Source organism: Chrysochloris asiatica, unplaced genomic scaffold (genome assembly GCF_000296735.1).
Source record: "Chrysochloris asiatica unplaced genomic scaffold, ChrAsi1.0 scaffold00041, whole genome shotgun sequence".
Classification (NCBI taxonomy): domain Eukaryota; kingdom Metazoa; phylum Chordata; class Mammalia; order Afrosoricida; family Chrysochloridae; genus Chrysochloris; species Chrysochloris asiatica.
The window spans coordinates 7,422,082-7,441,580 of NW_006408559.1; the positions used below are offsets into that span (position 1 = coordinate 7,422,082).

General features: G+C 41.4%; 1 protein-coding gene across 1 annotated transcript in view; it reads left to right on the forward strand.

The window, feature by feature from the left end:
- LRGUK (leucine-rich repeats and guanylate kinase domain containing) overlaps window positions 1-19,499 on the forward strand; it is a 139,428-nt gene that overhangs the window by 40,320 nt on the left and 79,609 nt on the right. Inside the window, exons 8-10 of the mRNA XM_006861226.1 lie at window positions 1,332-1,475; window positions 17,213-17,293; window positions 18,252-18,338. Of these exons, the coding sequence (XP_006861288.1) occupies window positions 1,332-1,475; window positions 17,213-17,293; window positions 18,252-18,338 (312 nt within the window). The remainder of the gene's footprint in view (window positions 1-1,331; window positions 1,476-17,212; window positions 17,294-18,251; window positions 18,339-19,499) is intronic.

Sequence of the window (19,499 nt, forward strand, 5' to 3'; positions counted from 1 at the left end):
AGTTATGTTAATAAAAATAAATCTTGCTCATTAGAAAAGTAAATTCTTAGGAACAATAGGATGACAATTAGCTCTTGCTATTAAATGTACCTGGAAACATATACCAGGGAAAATATTATAGATGGAAGGACAATATTATAATTTAATTTTCCAATTCTTAAATATATATTAAAAGTTTTAAAAGCTTAAGGATGGGCATAGCATAGGTCTTTACTGTGATTACCAACCATATATAAAGTTAAGCTGTACCATGACATATTCTTCTACATCAAGACTTAAGAAACCCAAAGAATGATATGAAAATGTTGGAAAATGTGCAAGAAAATGTAAATTATTATTATTTGTTGTTATGCATTTGTAGGGTTTGGGGAAGACAACAACATTTGAATCTTCAATCTTTCTTTGTTCTGTTCTGTTGTCTGGGAAGATACTCGTGTGTGAGTTAGTGAAGAAATTAGTTTGGCTGTATATTGTATATTGTAAAAATGCAGTAGCTAGAAAAAGAACTATTTTATTTGCTAGCAGTTCTGTGAGCTGAGCTGGCTTCAGCTGGTTCGGTCTCCTGCTGGTCTTGCTGCATTCAGATGGCCGATGGACTGGGCTCAGTGGAGGTGCTGGGAGGGCTGAGTTTTGCTATTAAGTCTCAGGCCTCTCTCCAAGTAGCCTTTCCACAGGGCTGTCTAGCAGGTAGCTGCTCCTGCATAGCAGCTTAGGGATCCTATGACACGAAAGCAGAAGCTGCCAAGTCTTAAGTCTTAGCATACTTCCGCCATATTCCTTTGGCAAAGGTAAGTCATAAGTCCAGTCTGGATTCAACTGGAGGGAACCGCACAAGAGCAAGACTACATGGAGGAAACCACCAATGTAGCACATCACCCCAACTCTCACGACATGAGGTGACTATTGTTGGGATGTTTATACAAACAAGTTAATGTGGGAACCATAGTATCCAAGTGGTATGTTGTGGTAGTGATGAAAAATTATGTTACATTTATATTTCAAAAGATAAGCATGCCTTGATACTGCCATTAGGGCTTAGGAGAGCAAGGTGAGACGCTTACATTACCCAGATTGGGTCTTTCGTACTGACTTGAACACTCATCTTGCTTTAACTTGACCAATAGTGTTACGTTCTGAGTCTTCCAGCTGAAAGACTGGGCTTTCCTTCTTGGGTGTGTGTCTATGTGTTTAGGAAGGTCAGTGATGGAAATGGAGCAAAACAAAAGAAAACAAGACCGGCTTATGGATTTTCAGAGATTTGGGGCAGTATCTAAAATGACAACTCGTCATTACAATGTTTCAGACATTGAGTTGCTTTTTGTCCATTTTAGAGCAATAACCAGATTGAGAAGATCACAGGTCTGGAGGATCTAAAAGCCCTGCAAATCGTGGATCTGTCCAACAATCAGATCAGTAGTCTCCAAGGCTTAGAGAATCATGACCTCTTGGAAGTTCTCAACCTAGAAGAGAATAAGGTAATGTCCTATTTCATGCGGCTTGGTTTCAGTGTCTGCATAAGTGTGAGGACCTATGCGAGACTTCCCACAAACACCCCACAAGGACTAGCTCATTAAATGCCAGCTTAGAACTGTTATTCTAGCAAACCTCCTCGAGCGGCAGCTGTGGAAGAACTGTGTGTGCGTGTGTTTCAATCAAGCTGTGTAATTCTTAGTTTTCAAATTTGGTAATTTCTAAAGACCTTGCCTTAAACATTTGAACTGGATCCAAGTGTGAGCGATTATCTGAAGTACATGTGTTTGTGTGACATTTTTGTGTAGTAATTTGGCAGTAGGAATGTCTGAAGTGTGAGAACAAGGACACTAGGGTGTGAGAACAGCCCCAGGTGGACGTTTGCCCCATCTCAGAGAAGAGGCACAGGAAGCAAATTGCTGTATCCCGTTGGTTAAGAATTATATGTGTTCCAATCTGCATGATGAGTTGTGGATTGGATTTATACAAATGCTCACATCTGGCTTTAGTGAAGTTTACTTGACAAATTATATCATCTTAAAAATTCTTAATTAAATTTTCATCTTTAATGATTCAAAGCTATTTTATTGCACACTGTAAAGTAGTGTCTCCACATCATGTCCAATGGCCTTGGTTACAATCTGCACATTGTTTCCCATTGTTTCCATCCTAGTACTGCGCCCATTTACTTAGTCTCATTGTCCCCCAACCTTCTCGTCTATGCTTTAGAATAACTGTCTCTCACTTGGTCGCATGTAGATAATTTTTTAAAAACAGTACAGAACTCGTGGATGGCATTCTTGACTTTTTGAGCAAAGCTACTATTTTGTTATGGAGCTCTGGTAGCATAGTGGTTACGAATCAGGCTGCTAACCTCAAGGTTGGCAGTTTGAAACTACCAGCTGTTCCCACAGGAGAAAGAAGAGGCTTTCTGCAGCCTTGGAAACCCTGTGCGGGGTCACTATGAGTCGGAACCAACTCCACGGTACTTAACAACAACAACAACACTATTTCATTAAAAGGTAACTTTAGGGGACAGTTTTAGTGCAGAGAGTTTCTCAGGGCAAGAGTTTTGAGGATTCTTCCAGTTGCATTGGGTTCAGAGGATTTGCAGTTTGGTTCCATGTGCTTCTCCATCAGGATCCATCTGTTGGGACTATGATTAGAAGATTTGGTAGTGGTAGCTGGGCACCATCTAGTTCTTCTGGGTCTCAAAATAGAGGAGGCTGTGGTTCATGGAGACAGTTAGTCCTGTGGTCTGGTTGCTTCTTGGATTCTTGGGGTTCCTTCTTTCTCTTTTGCTCCCAATGAATGGAGACAAATGGCTTTATTTTAGATGACAGCTTGCTGTCTTTAAGACCCCAGACTTTACTCATTACACTCTTGTTGTTAGATGCTGTTGAGCTGTTTCCAACCCATAGCAACCCTACATACAACAGAATGAAATACTACCAGGCTCCGGGCCATCCTCACAATTGTTGCTATGCCTGAGCCCACTCTTGCTGCCAGTGTGCCAATCCATTTCATTGGGGGGTCTCCCTCTTTTTCACTGACCCTCCACTATACCAAGTATAATGTCCTTCTCCAGGAACCTGTCCCTTCTGATAATATGTCTGAAGATGAGACACGAAGTCTTATCAGCTTGGCTTTTAAGGAGCATTCTGTGGTTATATTTCTTCCAACATGGATTTGTTTACTCTTCCAGCAGTCCATGTTATTTATCACACCAGGATATAGAAAATAAACTTCATGAACTATATTATGCCAGTTGACAGAGTTGTCCCATAAGACTATGACCATAAGTCTTCAAACCAAGAAGACTAACTCTGTAAAGTGATTGGTTATGCATAAGTATCAGCATTGTATTACATATATATTGTTTGTTGTTATTGCTGCAAAATTGCATATAATATGTTGCTGTTGTTGTGTGCCATAAGTTGGTTCTGACTCATAGTGACCTTGTATAGGATTTCCAAGGCTATAAATATCTCGGGGCGCAGAAAGCCTCATCTTTCTCCCATGGAGTGGCTGATGGATTTGAACTGCTGACCTTGTGATTAGTAGCCCAACATGTTACCCTCTATACCACTCTTGCCCCTTATCCGTATAACATGTTGTTGTTGTTGTTAAGTGCCATCGAGTGGATTCTGACTCATAGCCACCCTGTACAGTTTCTGAAGAGCAGCTGGTGGGTTTGAACTGCCAACCTTATGGTTGGCAATCCAGTGCTGATCCTATATAGCGCCATGCCAGGAGTCCATATAACATATAATGAGGCTGACTGTGATGATGATGAAAATGAGATCATGAAGATGAGGAGGATGAAGAGGATGATGGATGGAGAGGGTGATGATGATGGTGGTGGTGGTGATGGTGGTCAGGATGATGATGATGGGGATGAGGATGAGGAGGATGAAGAGGAGGATGATAACTGAAGAGAGTGATGGTGAGGAGGAGGAGATAATGAGGCTGCGGATGATGAGGAGGATGGTGATTATGAAGAGAGGGACAGTAAACTGAGCACTTGTCGTGTACTGAGGTCTGTCCTAGGCATGGGAACACAGCTGTGGCAAGACAACCATGGGCCCTGCTTTCCTGGGACCTGATCCTAATGACGGTGACAATCAAGGAACAAAGAAACCGCTAAGTGTAAATGAATAAATGCATGTTATATGGACCAGTTCATCTTTTTTCTTGTGTATAACTAAGTGGCATCAGTTATATTGTTCAAGCTGTGCCAACTTGACCCACATTGAATTCTACCTTTTCTATTACCATAAACATTTTTTAAATAAAGCATTTGTGATATATTATGGGCATATTATGTTTGCTACCTATAACTGACTCCTTATGTAGTAAGGAGTGATTTTATTCATATAGAGTAGTTTATCACCCTGGTGTGGTGCTGGAAGGTCAGTTTGAACCACAAGGTCGCAATTCAAATCCACCAGCTGCTCCTCGGAAACCCCATACAAGGTCACTATGGGTCGGAACCGACTGGATGGTGCTTAACAACAACAATAACAGATCTTATCACGTATTTTGAAATGTTTATAAGGAAGTTGAATGTTTATTACTTCTTGCAATTGAACAGCTGGGCTGACTCTGAAACGGGCAGGACCTGAAAGCAGACGTGGTGCCTTTGTTCGGTTGTGATGCGGCTTCTTGGTTCCATTGTTTAAAGAACTCAAACTCATTGCTATTGAGGTTTTGGTGACTCATAGCGACCCTGTAGGATGAGTCCAACTGCCCCATAGGCTATTGCTCCAAGGCTGCAAGTTTTTAAGTAAGTACACCGACTCCTCTTTCTCCTGTGGAGCAGCTGGTGGGCTCGAACTGAGATCCTTTGGTTAGCAGCCCCATACTTAATCTACTGCACCACCAGGATGTTTTCACTGTTTGTTAGAGTCCTAAAAAGTCAGAAAAGTCAGCTGTTAGGTCTGGGAATAAATGATTTTTCAATCCTGGACAAAACGGTTTGTTCTCATTCTCACTTAATTTGAATATTGAATTGCTTTGACAGCATCTAAAGTCCATTTGTTCTAATGGCGGCCCACCATCGTTTACTGTGTTGTGTATCTGAAGGAGCCAGTAGCATGTCTGCTTTATATGGTTTTAGTGTCTTCGCCATGCTTTCATCACCGTAGACTAATTTGTATAAATCTCCTACATGAAACAGTTTTCACATATGTGAGGGGACTTCACCAAGTTTGTGGTGAAATTCCATTATCTTTTAATTCTATAAACTTTGAAGCCTCTACGTATACAGGGATATTAAAAAGGTGGGATACACTTATTAAATCCATACTCAACACATCTCAGGATGTACAAAGAGGAGCAATAATAATAACAATTACAGTAATAAAATGTCCCAGAGATTAATATCGATTCTAAGTACTTTACGTATTATCACCTCATTTAATCCTTATTATAACTCTTATATGAAATGATATTTTTATCACTGTTTTACAGATGAAGAAACCAGGGCAGAGAGAGCTTAAGTAACTTAGCCAAGGTTATATATCAAGCACATGGCAGAGAAAGGATTCAAAGATAGAATGATTTACTTTCAGAACTGATAGTCTTAACCTGTGCAGGGGATTGTGGTGTGTGGAATTCTAACACCTCTCTTTAGATAAGCGTGTGGGCCAATGCTCTAGAACAGCCACTAAAAGAGCCACATATGTGATTTCAAATTTTTCTAGTAGCCAAAAATAAAAAAGTAACAAGAAACAGGTGATATTCACTTAATATTATATTTTCGTTAACTCACCATCTCCAGAATATTTTCACTTTAACATATAATCTACATCAAAAGAATTGCTGATGAGATATTTGAATTCTTTTGTTTCATACTAAGGTTTTGAAATCTGGTGTTTGTTTTAAGGGATTCTGGTGGTGCAGTGATTAAGCGCTTGGCTGCTAACCAAAAGGTCAGCGGTTCTAACCCACCAGCCCCTCCATGGGAGAAAGGTGTGACCCTCTGCTTCTGTAAAGATTACTGTCTTGGAAACCCTATGGGCCAGTCCAATTTGTATTACTATAGGGTTGCTGAGTTGGAATCAACTTGATGGCAGTGGGTTTGGGAGCTTTTGTGTGTGTGCATGTTTGTGTCTCTGCGTGTTATACCTACAACACCTCTCAATTCGTTCTAGCCACATTTTCAGTGCTCAGCAGCCACATGTGACGAACAGCTACCAGCACAGTCCTGTAAAACACCTACCAATAGAATACTGTTTGTTCTCTTCCATTTCAAGAGACTTTTCAAATTACATGTGGAAAAGCTTAAAGGAGAAAGGAACACCATTAAGTGAAGACATTTTATAATTTTATATTATTAAAGCAATTCCTTTAAAAAAAAAAACAAACACACACACACAACAGAAACTCCAGTGGCCATGTGTCCCAAAGGGAGGACTCCTTTGGCAACAGTTGGGTCTGTCACAATAACATAAGTCCCTGGCTCCCTCTGGGCAGCCTGGGAGCAATCAACTGTACTTTGAAATATTCTTTGAGCCATCCAAAGAGCTCCTCAGAGATTTCTCCAGGACAACTGAGAATACCATGCATCAGAGATGGAAAATTTACCGTCTAAAAGAAACACAACATAGCTGTTGGTTCTCATGGACTGATTTGATATTTGGCCGGATTTTCATCAATATCATTTACTTGATTTTAGCTTTGGAAAGTCCACAGCAACATCAAGTGATCATTTGAACATCGCTTTCATGCGCCTTTGCAGATGTCTAGAATCAACTAGGGATTTGGGGTCCCTTGCCATTGTCTACTCTGTAGTTGTTGTTAGATTTGCAGTTGCTTCTAGCATTTAACACTTCCTCCCATAATGATGGACACATCGAGCCCAGCTCCTGAGGCTTCCTCATCACGTTACCTGCCCCGTGGTCTGTAATTAATGTACTGCATGGTGACCTGGCACCATGGTGAGAGAGTGGCCAGTGGCCCCCTTGTCATAGCGTTACATCAGGCCGCTGACCCTTATGCTTCAGCCAGATGATTGCGTTTGGCCAGCAGTGCAGGGCAGGGAGTCTCTGACAGTCACTTTACAGGATGGGAGCTGGACTCCAGCACTCATGGGGCAGCTAGTGGGGAGATGTGCTGCTTCGTAACTTTACAGGAGAATTGATCTTCTCGTTGACTCTCACTCACGTGTCCCCACTATGTGTCAGAGTATAACTGAGCTCCACAGGGTGCTCATCAGCTGAGTTTTCACAAGTAGATTGTGCAGCCTTTCTTCTGAGATAACCTGTGGGTAGACGGGAACTTCCAAAATTTCGGTTAGTGGGCAACTGCAGTAGCCGTTGGCCCCTCTCAGAGACTCCCTCTAGCACTTGGGAGGTGATACAATGCCAAGTTGTAGGCACTTGCTTTTGATCCTGGAACAAACCACACTTATTTCAACTGAGGAGCTTTGTGTCTCTGACCTCTTTGCTAGAAGCTTCCCCCCAATTATCCAACACACGCCTCTCCTTCATTTCATGCAAACTTGTGTGCAAACCTGCCAGGGAGGCCTCTCTGCCCCACCTCTCCTCAGAAGTCTCTCCAGTGCCCTTTCTGCTCCCTTATCCCTTTACATGTGGTATTTTTCATTAGCACTTGCTGCGACCTAAGGTTATATCCTACTACACATTATATTTTTATATTGTTAAGAATACACTGTTTTTTTCCTACTAGCATATATGCTTCATGAGCTTCAGGGCCTTCATCTTGTTCACTCTGTGCAATGTCTAGTTCACAGTTAGTATTTCAGAAAATCCTTGAGTGAATGCATGGCTCCCAGGAGCCCTCAGGAAGACTCCTCAGATTGGCATCTCCTCCATCAAGTGCTTGGTTTAGTGTTCAAGGTGGTACTTTTGCGTGAGTGTTTCCTGGCTGGATGGAAAGAGGAGATAGTGAAGATCAGAGAAGTGGGTTAGCTGAGAGACGATGACCTACAGAAATGGTAGTGGGACCAGGAAGATGTCTAAAGTAGAACGAATAAGACAGATTGAAGGTGGTGGATGAAAAAGAAGATGGAATTGAAGAAGACTCAATCCTGACCTCCGGATTTCCAGCTTACATGATTGGATGATGGTAGGTAGCTCCAGGACCCAGGACCCCCTGCCCTGCCATTCTGGATGTCCAACTTGCCTTAACATTTGGAGGTAGAGAGCTGTGTGGGCAGCCACATGGCAGCTTCCTATGAAGGTAGACCAACAATGGCCACCGGGCTGCTTCTTTTAGAAGCTTTACCTTTTGGAATTCGTCATTGAGTTGGTTCCAAATGATGATGCCCCATGTGTGTCTGAGTAGAACTGTGCTTCAAAGGGTTTCTGATGCCTGATTTTTTAGGAGTAGGTCCCTATGCTTCTTTCCCCAAAGTTCCTCTGGGTTGTCTCAAACCTCCAACCTCTCAACAGCTGATTGAATTAACCCTTACACCACCTGAGTACTCCTCTTGGAAGCTTACCCTTAACTAAATGTCATAGTACATCTGGGGAAACAGAGAAGTAAGGTTTAAAAGTTATACTATATACTTCTTTGTAAGTTGTATGCATGAAATTTTTCTGTATTCCAAAGTTTTAAAGATGCCCCTAGGCTTTCTAATGATAATTTCATGCTCTGTGTTTTCATGTTTGGTCTGAATCCATATGGGATTTGGTTATGTGGGTGGTGTAAGGAAGACATCTAATGGGAAAGCAGTTGTCCAAACATTTCAGAAACTTGATTTAATTGTTGTAAACTATTCCATTGACTGGATATGTCAGGATTTATTGACTTGTTCACTTATTATTGGAATTGGTGGTGTTTACATTTTTTGCTGTTAAAAATAATTCTGTAGGGTACATTCTTGTGTGTAAATCTTTTAAGTGGGCATGAGCATTTTTAGGGCTCTTGATGGCTATTCCCTAACGATTCGTGGTAAGCACTCTTACCACCTGTGTATAAAGTTAGACAACCGTAGTACAGGCACATTTCAACCCACCTGTGTCAGCAAAGACTTTTTAAAACTCTGTCAATTTGCTTGAGAAGAAGAGGCTTGTGTCTTATAGTATTTATTTCATCACAGCTGTTCATTTGCTTCCCATTGTGCCTACGATACTTTTGATATACATATTAAAAGCATTTATCTAAGTATGTTGATATTTTTATTTGTGCCCCGTATGTCTTCCTTTATTCCTTTTTATTTGTATTTGGTTCTTTTATCATTGGAAATCTGGTAGGAGCCCTGTTAAACATTTAAAAAATCTAGCTTCTTGTATTATCCTTAATTCTTTTTCCATAATTTGTTTGGTGTAATTGAAACAAATGTTTAATTGATGCCTTCCTATAGTCCTGGTGCTCTGGTAGCATAGTGGTTACAAATCTGGCTGCTAATCTCATGGTCAGCAGTTTGAAACTACCAGCTGTTCTGCAGGAGACAAATGAGGCTTTCTGCTCCTGTAAAGATTTACAGTCTCGGAAACCCTGTACAGGGTTGCTATGAGTCAGAACCGACTCCACGGCACATAATGACAACAATAGTCCTGTTGTGGCACTGTAGAATAAACACTGGACTGGAACGTCGGTTTGAACAAGGCTCGTAGTTCAAACCTACTAGCCACTCCTCAGAAACCCTATAGAGTTGCTATGACTCAGAACTGACTCGGCGACACCTAACAACAACAACATAGTCCTGGTGTGGTGCTGTAGGATAAGACGGCTGTTCAAACCCACTAGTTGCGCCTTGGAAACCTTATACAGTGTCGCTATGAGACAGAATGGACTCAATGGCACTTAACAACATCCTAGGCTCTGTAGGATAAGCACTGGATTGCTAACCTCAAAGTAGGTGGTTCAAACCACCAGCCTCTCCTTTGAAACGCCAACCGACTTGAGGCACTTAACAATAGCAGGTAGGCACTGTAGGATGAACACTGGATTGCTAACTGCAGGGTCAGCAGTTCAAATTCACAAGGTGCTTCACTGGAGAGAGATGAGGCTTTCTGTTCCTCTAAAGATTTACAGCCTTGGAAACCCTATTAGGGTTGCTATGAGTCAAAACTGACTTGATGGCACTGTGTTTTTTGGTTTTTGTTTGTTTGTTTATATCTAATAGTAATAAAATGTTAATGGTTACCATTGATCTCCTGTACGCTCATAATTGTGCTCTATAATTCCCATTCATGATCTCATTCAACCAGTGGGTCTGTGGAATACAACAGGTTTTCTCACTGATGTTTGGTCCATTACATCACACACACCATTCTAACTTTTACTAAGATCTGCTTCTGAACTATTTACTCTGTTCCACTGATCCATTTACTGATTCTTATTCTAGTAAATGCATTAATCACCACCACCATCGCTAATACTTCAGTTTCCTGAGCATTTTTTAATAACTGGTAGGCTAAGTTCCCCCAACTTTAAGGCTACAGCTTTTGAAAATTTCTTTAATATCTATCATTTCATTTTCCTTTGAACTATACATTTTTATGGGAGGAGAAACCTCATCTTTCTCCTGTGGAACAACTGGTAGTTTCTAACTGCTGACCTTGAGGTTAGCAGCCTGATTTGTAACCACTACGCTACTAGAGCTCCTTCATTTGTAACGTAGAGCACACTATTTAAAAGAGATTGTCTCTAGCCATACAATTTGATCCATGTTCACACTCCTTATAGAATGCATGTGTTCAAAATTAAAGTTAAAGGCAAGAAAGCACGGCTTTTAGTCCAGGTTATATATATTAAATGTTTCATTGTGAATTATGTGATAGTTTACATGGGAGAACATTAGTTTTATATTCGCAGTGAGTAGATTCAGCAATGTGTGCTGGAAAAGCAATCGCCAAATGGAGCAGAACAGAAACAGGAATCTACAATGCCTACAGGGGGGAAATGAGAAAAAAAATGAACTCACACATGAGGAGGGGGCAGGCAAGTCAGACCCCAATAACCTATCTGGTGATGCTTTAATAAGTCAGTTCTAATTGTTCTTGGGGAGTCCTGGTGTGGTGCTGTAGGATAAGCACTGGACTACAAGGTCAGTTTGAACTACAAGGTCAGTAGTTCAAACCCACAAGCAGTTCCTTGGAAACCCTCTACAGGGTTGCTATGGGTCAGAACTGACTCATCGACACTTCACAACAATTGTTTCCAGGTGATTTTCCTCAAAGAAGAGACTTTCTCTCCTCTTATTAGTAGGTTTATGCCTTTCTGAAACTTCTTGGTATTAATTTTATTTTTTTTCAATTTATGATTATGGATAAAACTATAATGAAGTTGTATTTCTGTATAGCACAAATTGTCTTCATACTATTGTAAGTGAAGTTCCTCAGGATGTATGGAAATTGTTTTTGTTTTAGTATTTTTTTTAAAAAACCTATTCATAGGTAGGACTTCTGGTGCGGCTCTGTGAATCAGCACTGGATTATGAACAGCAAGGTCAGCAGTTCAAACCTACCAGCTGCTCTTTGGAAACCCTATACAGGGTCGCTATGAGTCGGAATTGACAGTACTTAACAACAACAACAACATTCATAGGTAGGGAGCATAGTGGCTCTGTAGGATAAGAACTGTACTCCAAAACCACATGGTCAGCGGTTTGAGCCCACGAGCTACTCCATAGGAGACAGATGAGGCTTTCTGTTCCTGCAAAGATGTACAGCCTCGGAAACCCTATACAAAGGGTATCTATGAGTCTGGACTGACTCGGTGGCATTTAACTACAATAACAATACATAGATAAGAAATATATGCTTTAGAAAACTCAAGTAATATGTTGTTGTTGTGGTTGTTAGGTGCCATCGAGTCGGGACTGACTCATAGTGACCCTGTGTACAACAGAACAAAACTGGGCTAACCTCACAATTGTTGCCGTGCTTGAGCCCATTGATGCTGCCACGTTTCCAATCCAGCTCACAAGTAATATGTTGTCGTTGTTGTTTGTGCCGTGGAGTCGGTTCCAACTCATAGCGACTCTGTACAGGGTTTCCGAGGCTGTAAATCTTTACAAGGAGCAGAACGCCTCATCTTTCTCCCATGGAACAGCTGGTAGTTTCAAACTGCTGACCTTGCGGTTCGCAGCCCGATTCGTAACCACTATGCTACCAGAGCTCCTTACAAGTAACATGAGGGAGTTTCAAAAAGTTCATAGAAAAATGGAGTGAAAAGATAACGAATTCTTCCCAAGAACTTGTTGAAACTTCCTAGTGCAGAAAATATAAAGAAGAAAGTAACAATTTATTGTTAAATTGCATTTTTGGTGAACGTTTGCACAGCAAATTAGGTACACATCTTCCGGTGCCATAGGTTGCATTTGTCATAACTCATCAACATTCTCATTCATTCCATTCTGGCTGTTCGGTTTCCATTAAGCTAGCTTCTTTGTGCCCCTCCCGCCTCTTACGATCTCATCTTTGCTTTCTGGTAAATCTTGACCATTTGGTCTCATATGGTGGGGCTGTCGTCATAGCGACCCTGTGTGGGGTTTCCAAGGCTGACAATCTTTATGGGAGCAGAAAGCTTTATCCTTTTCCCATGGAGTGCCTGGTGAACTAGAACTGCTGACCTGATGGATAGCAGCTCAACCTGTATCCCACTACACTGCCAGGGCTCCGTTTGGTCTCCTGTAGGTGGTTATTTAAGGAAGCTCAGGACTCACGGTGATACTGTTTATTTTATGAGCCCGTTTTTTATTTGGCTGAAAGGTGATCGCTGGGAATGGGTTTGTTGTTGTTATGTGCCATCGAGTCGGTTCCGACCCATAGCGACCCTGTATAGGGTTTCTGAGGGTGTAAATCTTTACGGGAATAGAAAGCCTCATCTTTCTCCCGCGGAGTAGCTGGTAGTTTCGAACCGCTGACCTTAAGGTTCGCAGCCCGATTCGTAACCACTACGCTACCAGAGAATGGGTTTAGTCCAAGTTTAAAGGGTATCTCAGGGCAATAGTCTTAGAGGATTCTCTAGTCGCTACCAGTTCAGCAAGTCTGTTAATTTTTTAGGAATTTGAGGTTTATTCTGCATTTTCCTCCCATTCTGTCTTGGACCAGCTATTGTGTCCCGCATTTGAATGGTTGTTGGTGGTAGCTGGGCACCATCTAGTTCTTCTGATCTCAGAGAAGTAGCAATCTCTTGAAACCTCAATGTGTGTCATTAACGTTTTAGTAAAACATCCTTCTCAGCAAGGGCTTTCAAACTTTTTTGGCTATAACTTGCAGTGGGAAATACATTTTTCATTGCAGCAACTTATTACAAAAATGCAAGCATATGTAAAAACAGAACCCCACATTTCTTGAAACAATATTTACCCCAATCACAGGCTGTGTAGTCCAGTAATCTTGTGAATCCATTTTGTGCCACTTAAAAACCTGTTAGTTGAAAATGGCTGGTTTGGACCCAGGAAATTGGTTTCAGCATTCCCTAGTGGATTTATTAGTGTTCTAGATCTCTTTCTGTTTATGACCACACAAATCCTTATATATGTAGCAGTGAAGAAAAGTTTTAAAGCTCTTTTTAGGAAAAGACTTCAACAGACCACTTGGTCTAGAGAGTACATTCATTTAAACAGTTTATCCAAGCTCTGTGTACCTCACTGTCCCTTTGAGATCCAAGAGCTCAGCTTTGCACACACATAATCAATGAGCACAACCTTCAGTATGGATTGCATCTCAATGTAAAGAAAACAAACATCCTCACCATTGGACCAATAAACAACATTCTTATCAATGGAGAAAAGATTGAAGTTGTCAAGACTTCATTCTTCTTATGGAAGCAGCAGTCAAGAAATCAAATGACATATCGCATTAGGCAATGACTTTTTTTATGTTTTATTGTGAATTATGTGATAGTTTACATGGGAGAACATTCATCCTATAGTATATCATTTCATTGTATCGGCAATGACCTTTTTAAAGTGTTGAAGAGCAAAGATGTCAGCTTGAAGACTAAGGTGTGCCTGACCCAAGCCATGGTATTTTCAATAACCTCATATGCATGTGAAAGCTGGACAGTGAATAAGGAAGACCATAGAAGAATTGATGCTTTTGCATTATGGTGTTGGAGGAGAATATTGAAAGTGCCATGGGCTGCCAAAAGAACCAACTGATCTGTGTTGGAAGTAGTACAGCCAGAGTGCTTCTTGGAGGCCAGGACGGCCAAAGTCTGTTTCTCATACTTCGGACATATTGTCAGGAGGGACCAGTCGCTGGAGAAGGATATAATGTTTGGTAAGGTGGAGGGTCAGAGAAAAATAGGAAGACACCCAACGAGACGGATTGACAAAGTGGAAGCATCAATGGGCTCAAGCATGACAACAATAGTGAGGTTGATCCAGGATCGGGCAGTATTTCATTATGCTGTGCATAAGGTCGCTTATGCTACCAATTTGATGGCACCTAACAACAACAACAACAACAACATAAAAGTTTGATTTAAATTTGAATCACTAACACAGAGTACTTACTAAGTGCAAACATTATGCCTAATGCTTTACTTATATTTACTCTTGAAGAGTTTATAGATGGCAAGACTTGGAAGAACATGCCCTGGAAGCAAATGGCAAACAATTGGTTAACTAGACTGCTTTCTCTGGCTCTTGGGAGGGCTTCTGGGAGTGAGAGGTGCCAGATGAGAAGAGATGCTAGGAGGTTCGAAAAGAGGATGGTCGGGAATCTGGATCAATGGTGTCAGGATACTCTTGGCATCAGATGGCTGAAGTTCCTTTAAGAACACAGTCTTTCTGGTAATATTTCACTATAGGATGTTTGGGGTGCTGCTGTGCCTATACCTTATGTGAAAGTCCACTGCACACAGCCTTGGGCTTATGGAATTTGGGGAACAAAGGCATGGGAGTTGGGTAAGATCATATAGGAAAGGGAGCATTAGTGTGTTAGTGTCTCATAGAACGTGCCAGAAACTTGGTGACTGAAAGTACAAGAATGTATTCATGTACAGTTCTGGAGACCAGAGTCCAAAATCCATTCCACTGGGTTGAAATCAAGGGGTATGCTCCCTCTAGAAATTCTAGGGGAAGGTATGCTCTTTACCTTTTCCAGCTCTGGTGGCTGCCAGCATTCGTTGGCTTGTGGCCACATCACTTCTTCTCATCTTCTGTGCCTTCCTCTGAAGAGGATACTTGTGATTGCATTACATCTTTGACTGTGTAAGGTAATAGTCATCCTTTTTGCCATATATGGTTATATCTAGGGTTTTGGATGCGGATATCTTTAGGGGAAGGAGCTCTGGTAGTGCAGCGGTTAAGAGGTTGGAGGTTTGAGCCCACCCAGCCCTCCATGGGAGAAAGACTTGTTGATCTTCTTCTGAAAAGATTGCAGCCAAGAAGACCCTATGGGGCGGTTCCACCCAGTCACATGGGGTTGCTATGAGTTGGAATTGACTTGATGACATTTTCAGCCACCACAGAGGGTCCATCCAGGACAACTGGGTATTCCACAGAACTAGGATGAAACTGTGTTTTCCCATCTCATCTTACTTCTTAGAAAGATAGGAAGGGAAGTAGGAACTCTTTCATTTCACTTCAGAAAGACCAGCTGATGCCAGCCAGCATCTGGGAAATAAGTCATCTTATACTTTAGGATAAGCACTAGGCTGCAAACCACAAGGTCAGCGGTTCAAGCCCACCAGCCGCCCCATGGGAGAAAGATGAGACTTTCTGCTCCAAAATGATATGTAACCTCAGAAACCCTATAAAGGGTCGTTATGAATGCGAACAGACTCGATGACAACAACAACGTAACATTCTATTCATGGTGTTGACAACATGTCAAAGAGATTCTTCCTCTTCATTCCTTACAAATGGCTACTACCGGTCTCTGTTTTGGGGGTGGTACCCTGACTCATTTCACCACATAGCGATGGCGCTTTTAGGAATTTTGAAATGATTTCTTTTACAAATAACATTTTTTTTAGTTACCTAGTGATACTATAACAAAGAGGATTAGGGGTTTATATTCTTGCAGTTCAGAAGCTAAATATTCATTCAGAGCATGGGTCTGAGAGAACCTCCATCCATGGGGTAGCTCCGTAAAATCCTTGGCATTCCTTGGCATCTGTCTTTCCCCCACATGCGTCTCTGTGTCTATTCCACTTTTTTTATAGCTCAGACGTGATTAGGACTAGGACCCACCCTATGCAGGTGTGGCCTCATTAAAATGACAAAAGGAAAACGCTATTTCCAAACAAGATCACATCCACAGGTACAAGGCCCAGGAAAATCAACCCATATTTCTGGTCAGCACAATTCAGTCCGTAATGACATTAGACAGACCATTCTTGTATCTACATTTTTGCACATTGTATGTTCTCTGTAGAAGAAACTTCTTAAAGTAGGAATAGTTGGTTCACAGCTTCTACATACTGGTCGTGTCAGATTGTCCTTAAGAATAAATGTATGTGCTGATAACCGGGGGGCACCTACATGATGATGCATGGAGGGGATTAAAAAAAAAGAGTAAATGTAGCAACTTCTACGCTTACCAAAAAAAGCTACCAGGGCACATGGCCTGCCTGGCCTCATTGGTGAAACCCAGTGACTGAGGAGAACATCTCAACATTTATGTTCAGCCCAAGAAGGACAGTGCTTCAGAGGGGAAATCAATTCATGATGCACAAGTTCTGACTGAGCCCTATGAACCAAGCTTGCTTTTCCACCTTCCTGAATGATACACCATTGGGGGGGGGGAAAAAAAAAAAGTGCTTAATAGGATAATATTATTGTAACCAGATAGTATGTGCAGCTATATTTGAAAGTGGCCTTGTTTGAACATGGTACACATGTTCTCCTTTTGATTTAAGATGGGGAATAGTTTACCTTCTAGTTGTGTTTTGCGGCTGGGAAACTCAATAATTATCATTGATTCTGCTACTGGAAGGCTTTTAACCATGCTTACAGGAAGACTTTGGGTGGGGGGGAATATCAATGACAAATCAATTTTGAACTTTTTGCAATAATAAGTATGGATTGAAATGGAAAGAAACATGGATATGATAAAGATCTGTAAACTGACTAGAGAGTCAGTAGACAGGAAGAAAGAAAACATGGCTGTGAACATTCACATTGATTGACGGTGTGGGCAAGAATCTGGTTCCTACCAAGCTTTAGGGGATTCACATTGAAAAGCTGAGTGTTCAACAGAGCAAATTTTTCTTCTTCTAATAAACAGCATCCAAACTGGCTTCTGTTGTGTTTTTGTTTGTCTTTGTGAGTTTAGTTTGGTGGTAATATTTTGGCCCTTTGATTAAACAGATTGCTGAGCTGCGTGAAATAGAATACCTTGAAAATCTACCTCTCCTTCGAGTCCTCAATCTTTTAAGGAATCCAATTCAGGTGAGACATTATTTACAGCAGGTGGCAGGGGGAGGGGACAATCTTGAAATTCTTTAAGTACATTTTTCATTTTCATTTATAAGTTTAATATGCTCCATTTCCTTTCTTTAAAAAATGTTGGTAAAAGCAGGTACAGCCATAGACCATTTTGGCAGTTTGTACGTAAACAACAGGGTGAGATTTATGACCTTCTTAAAGTCGTACAAACATTATTGCTATTCTTTGCCAAATTCCCACCACCATGGACTTAAATTCACTGACCCCTAAGCTTCTCCTCTAACCTTCTGAGTTGCTCTTGTCAATTTGATCTCACCGACTTCATCTTTAAAAGAGCCTAATGCTCAAGACAGACAGACTTAACTAAGATAATCTATGTTTTAGTTCAATCAAGACTTCTGGGGAGAGTTTTGATTTAAGGATTAAAGATAACTTCAGGGCAATGCTTTTGGGGGTTCATTCTATCTCCATGACTCTAGAAAGTCTGGATTCTGCTGAGAATTTGAAATTCCACTTCTCATTCCTCAAGAAGTACTTTCGATAAAGAACATCAAGAAATATGAGTGTAGTGAGTTTCCCTTCATCCTCTCTTAGGAAACAATGAAAGAGTTGAGCAAAGTAGCACCTAACGTGACTTGTTCTTGGGTAGAAGGATGTTGGTTCCTGACAGCTATCTGACATCACTGTCAGCAAGTGTGGACCTGGGGGTTGAGTCTTGATGTAACTGCCCTGCTTGGTCATTTGTGATGCCCCCAAGTGAACTGCAGATCATGGACGAGATGGTAGAGCTGCCCAACCTGCATCCACTGGAGAATGAACACCACCAGAGGGGTAGACAGGACTTGTGGGTGGGAACACAGAGGTAGCAGGTGGGAGACCTCAGCTTGTGACCACAGGCTGCTGGTGCTTGTCTATTTGGGGTAAAAAGGTAACAGAATCATCTTCCTGATATTTTCAATAGGAAAAATCGGATTACTGGTTCTTCGTAATTTTCATGCTACTGCGATTAACAGAGTTAGATCACAAGAAGGTTACAGTGGAAGAAAAGGTATGGAGTTCCATCTTTTCATGTGTTTGAGTGTGAATTCGTTCTGGCCTGCTGTAGGACCATGCCATAAATAAGTGGGACACACAATTGATTCTGGATTTGGGGAATGTGCCCTTGTGTTGGAGTCTCTGAGTTGCGCCATCTGCTAGTCATCGTTACAAATGAATGAAGGTTCCGCCTCTGATGAAGGAGAGGCTGGCGTTGGGGACCACAAGCAATGCTCCATTTTTGTGGGCTGGCAGCTTTGCAGCAAATGATTAATCTGGATATCCATCATATTTGGAGGGAGTATGATTTGGTGCCGCTTAAAAAAATACACATAATAATATAATGTACTCTAATGTCATCTTATCATACAATCCAAAGGAACTTGAATAAGCTGCTACTCAGATATTCTGAATCCTGAATTTTGCTCTTTAAAATAACGATTCATCTGGCCCCACGTCCCAGGGTCATCAGGTCTGAAGTGCACCTGCATCCCTTCCCCAGTCCCTGAGGTGGTTGCTTTTGTGACGGATGACAACTGAACTCTCCTCTAATGAGGAGATGCAAATGTGAGAGAAGGAATGAAAACAGGTATGAATAGGGAGAGAGGCAGACATCCCATCTCATAAACGCCTTTCTGAAATCTTGCTTAAAAATAGAGTTGCAAGTCTCTTATTATTCTCACACTCCGTGGCACTGACTAGATTTCTCTTTTTCTTGAGCACTTCGCAAAGAGGAAAAAAAAAAAAAATGGAGAAGCCAGGTGTGGCTGGTGAGGATAATGCATTTAGAAGGATGAGAAGGAGATGAAAGAATGAGTTATGAAGGAAGAACCGGAGAACCGGGCCCTTGAATGAAAAAAGCTGTGCTAAAAGAGGTAGAAACTCTTGCAGAATTTAGAAATAATGAGACTAGTTCTTGGTGAGACGGCAGAGTATCAACTACTTGAAATTTAGAGCTATGAATTGTGTTCTTTCGTCTCTAAAAGTTGGAAGTGTATTTTAAAAGTATAGTGGACCTGGTGTGGTGCTGTAGGATAAACACTGGACTGCTTAACTGCAAGGTCAGCAGTTCAAATCCACCAGCTGCTCCTTGGAAACCTATTCAGGGTCACTATGAGTCAGAACAAACTCAATGGCCCTTAACAACAGCAGCAACAGCAATAGTGGACTACTT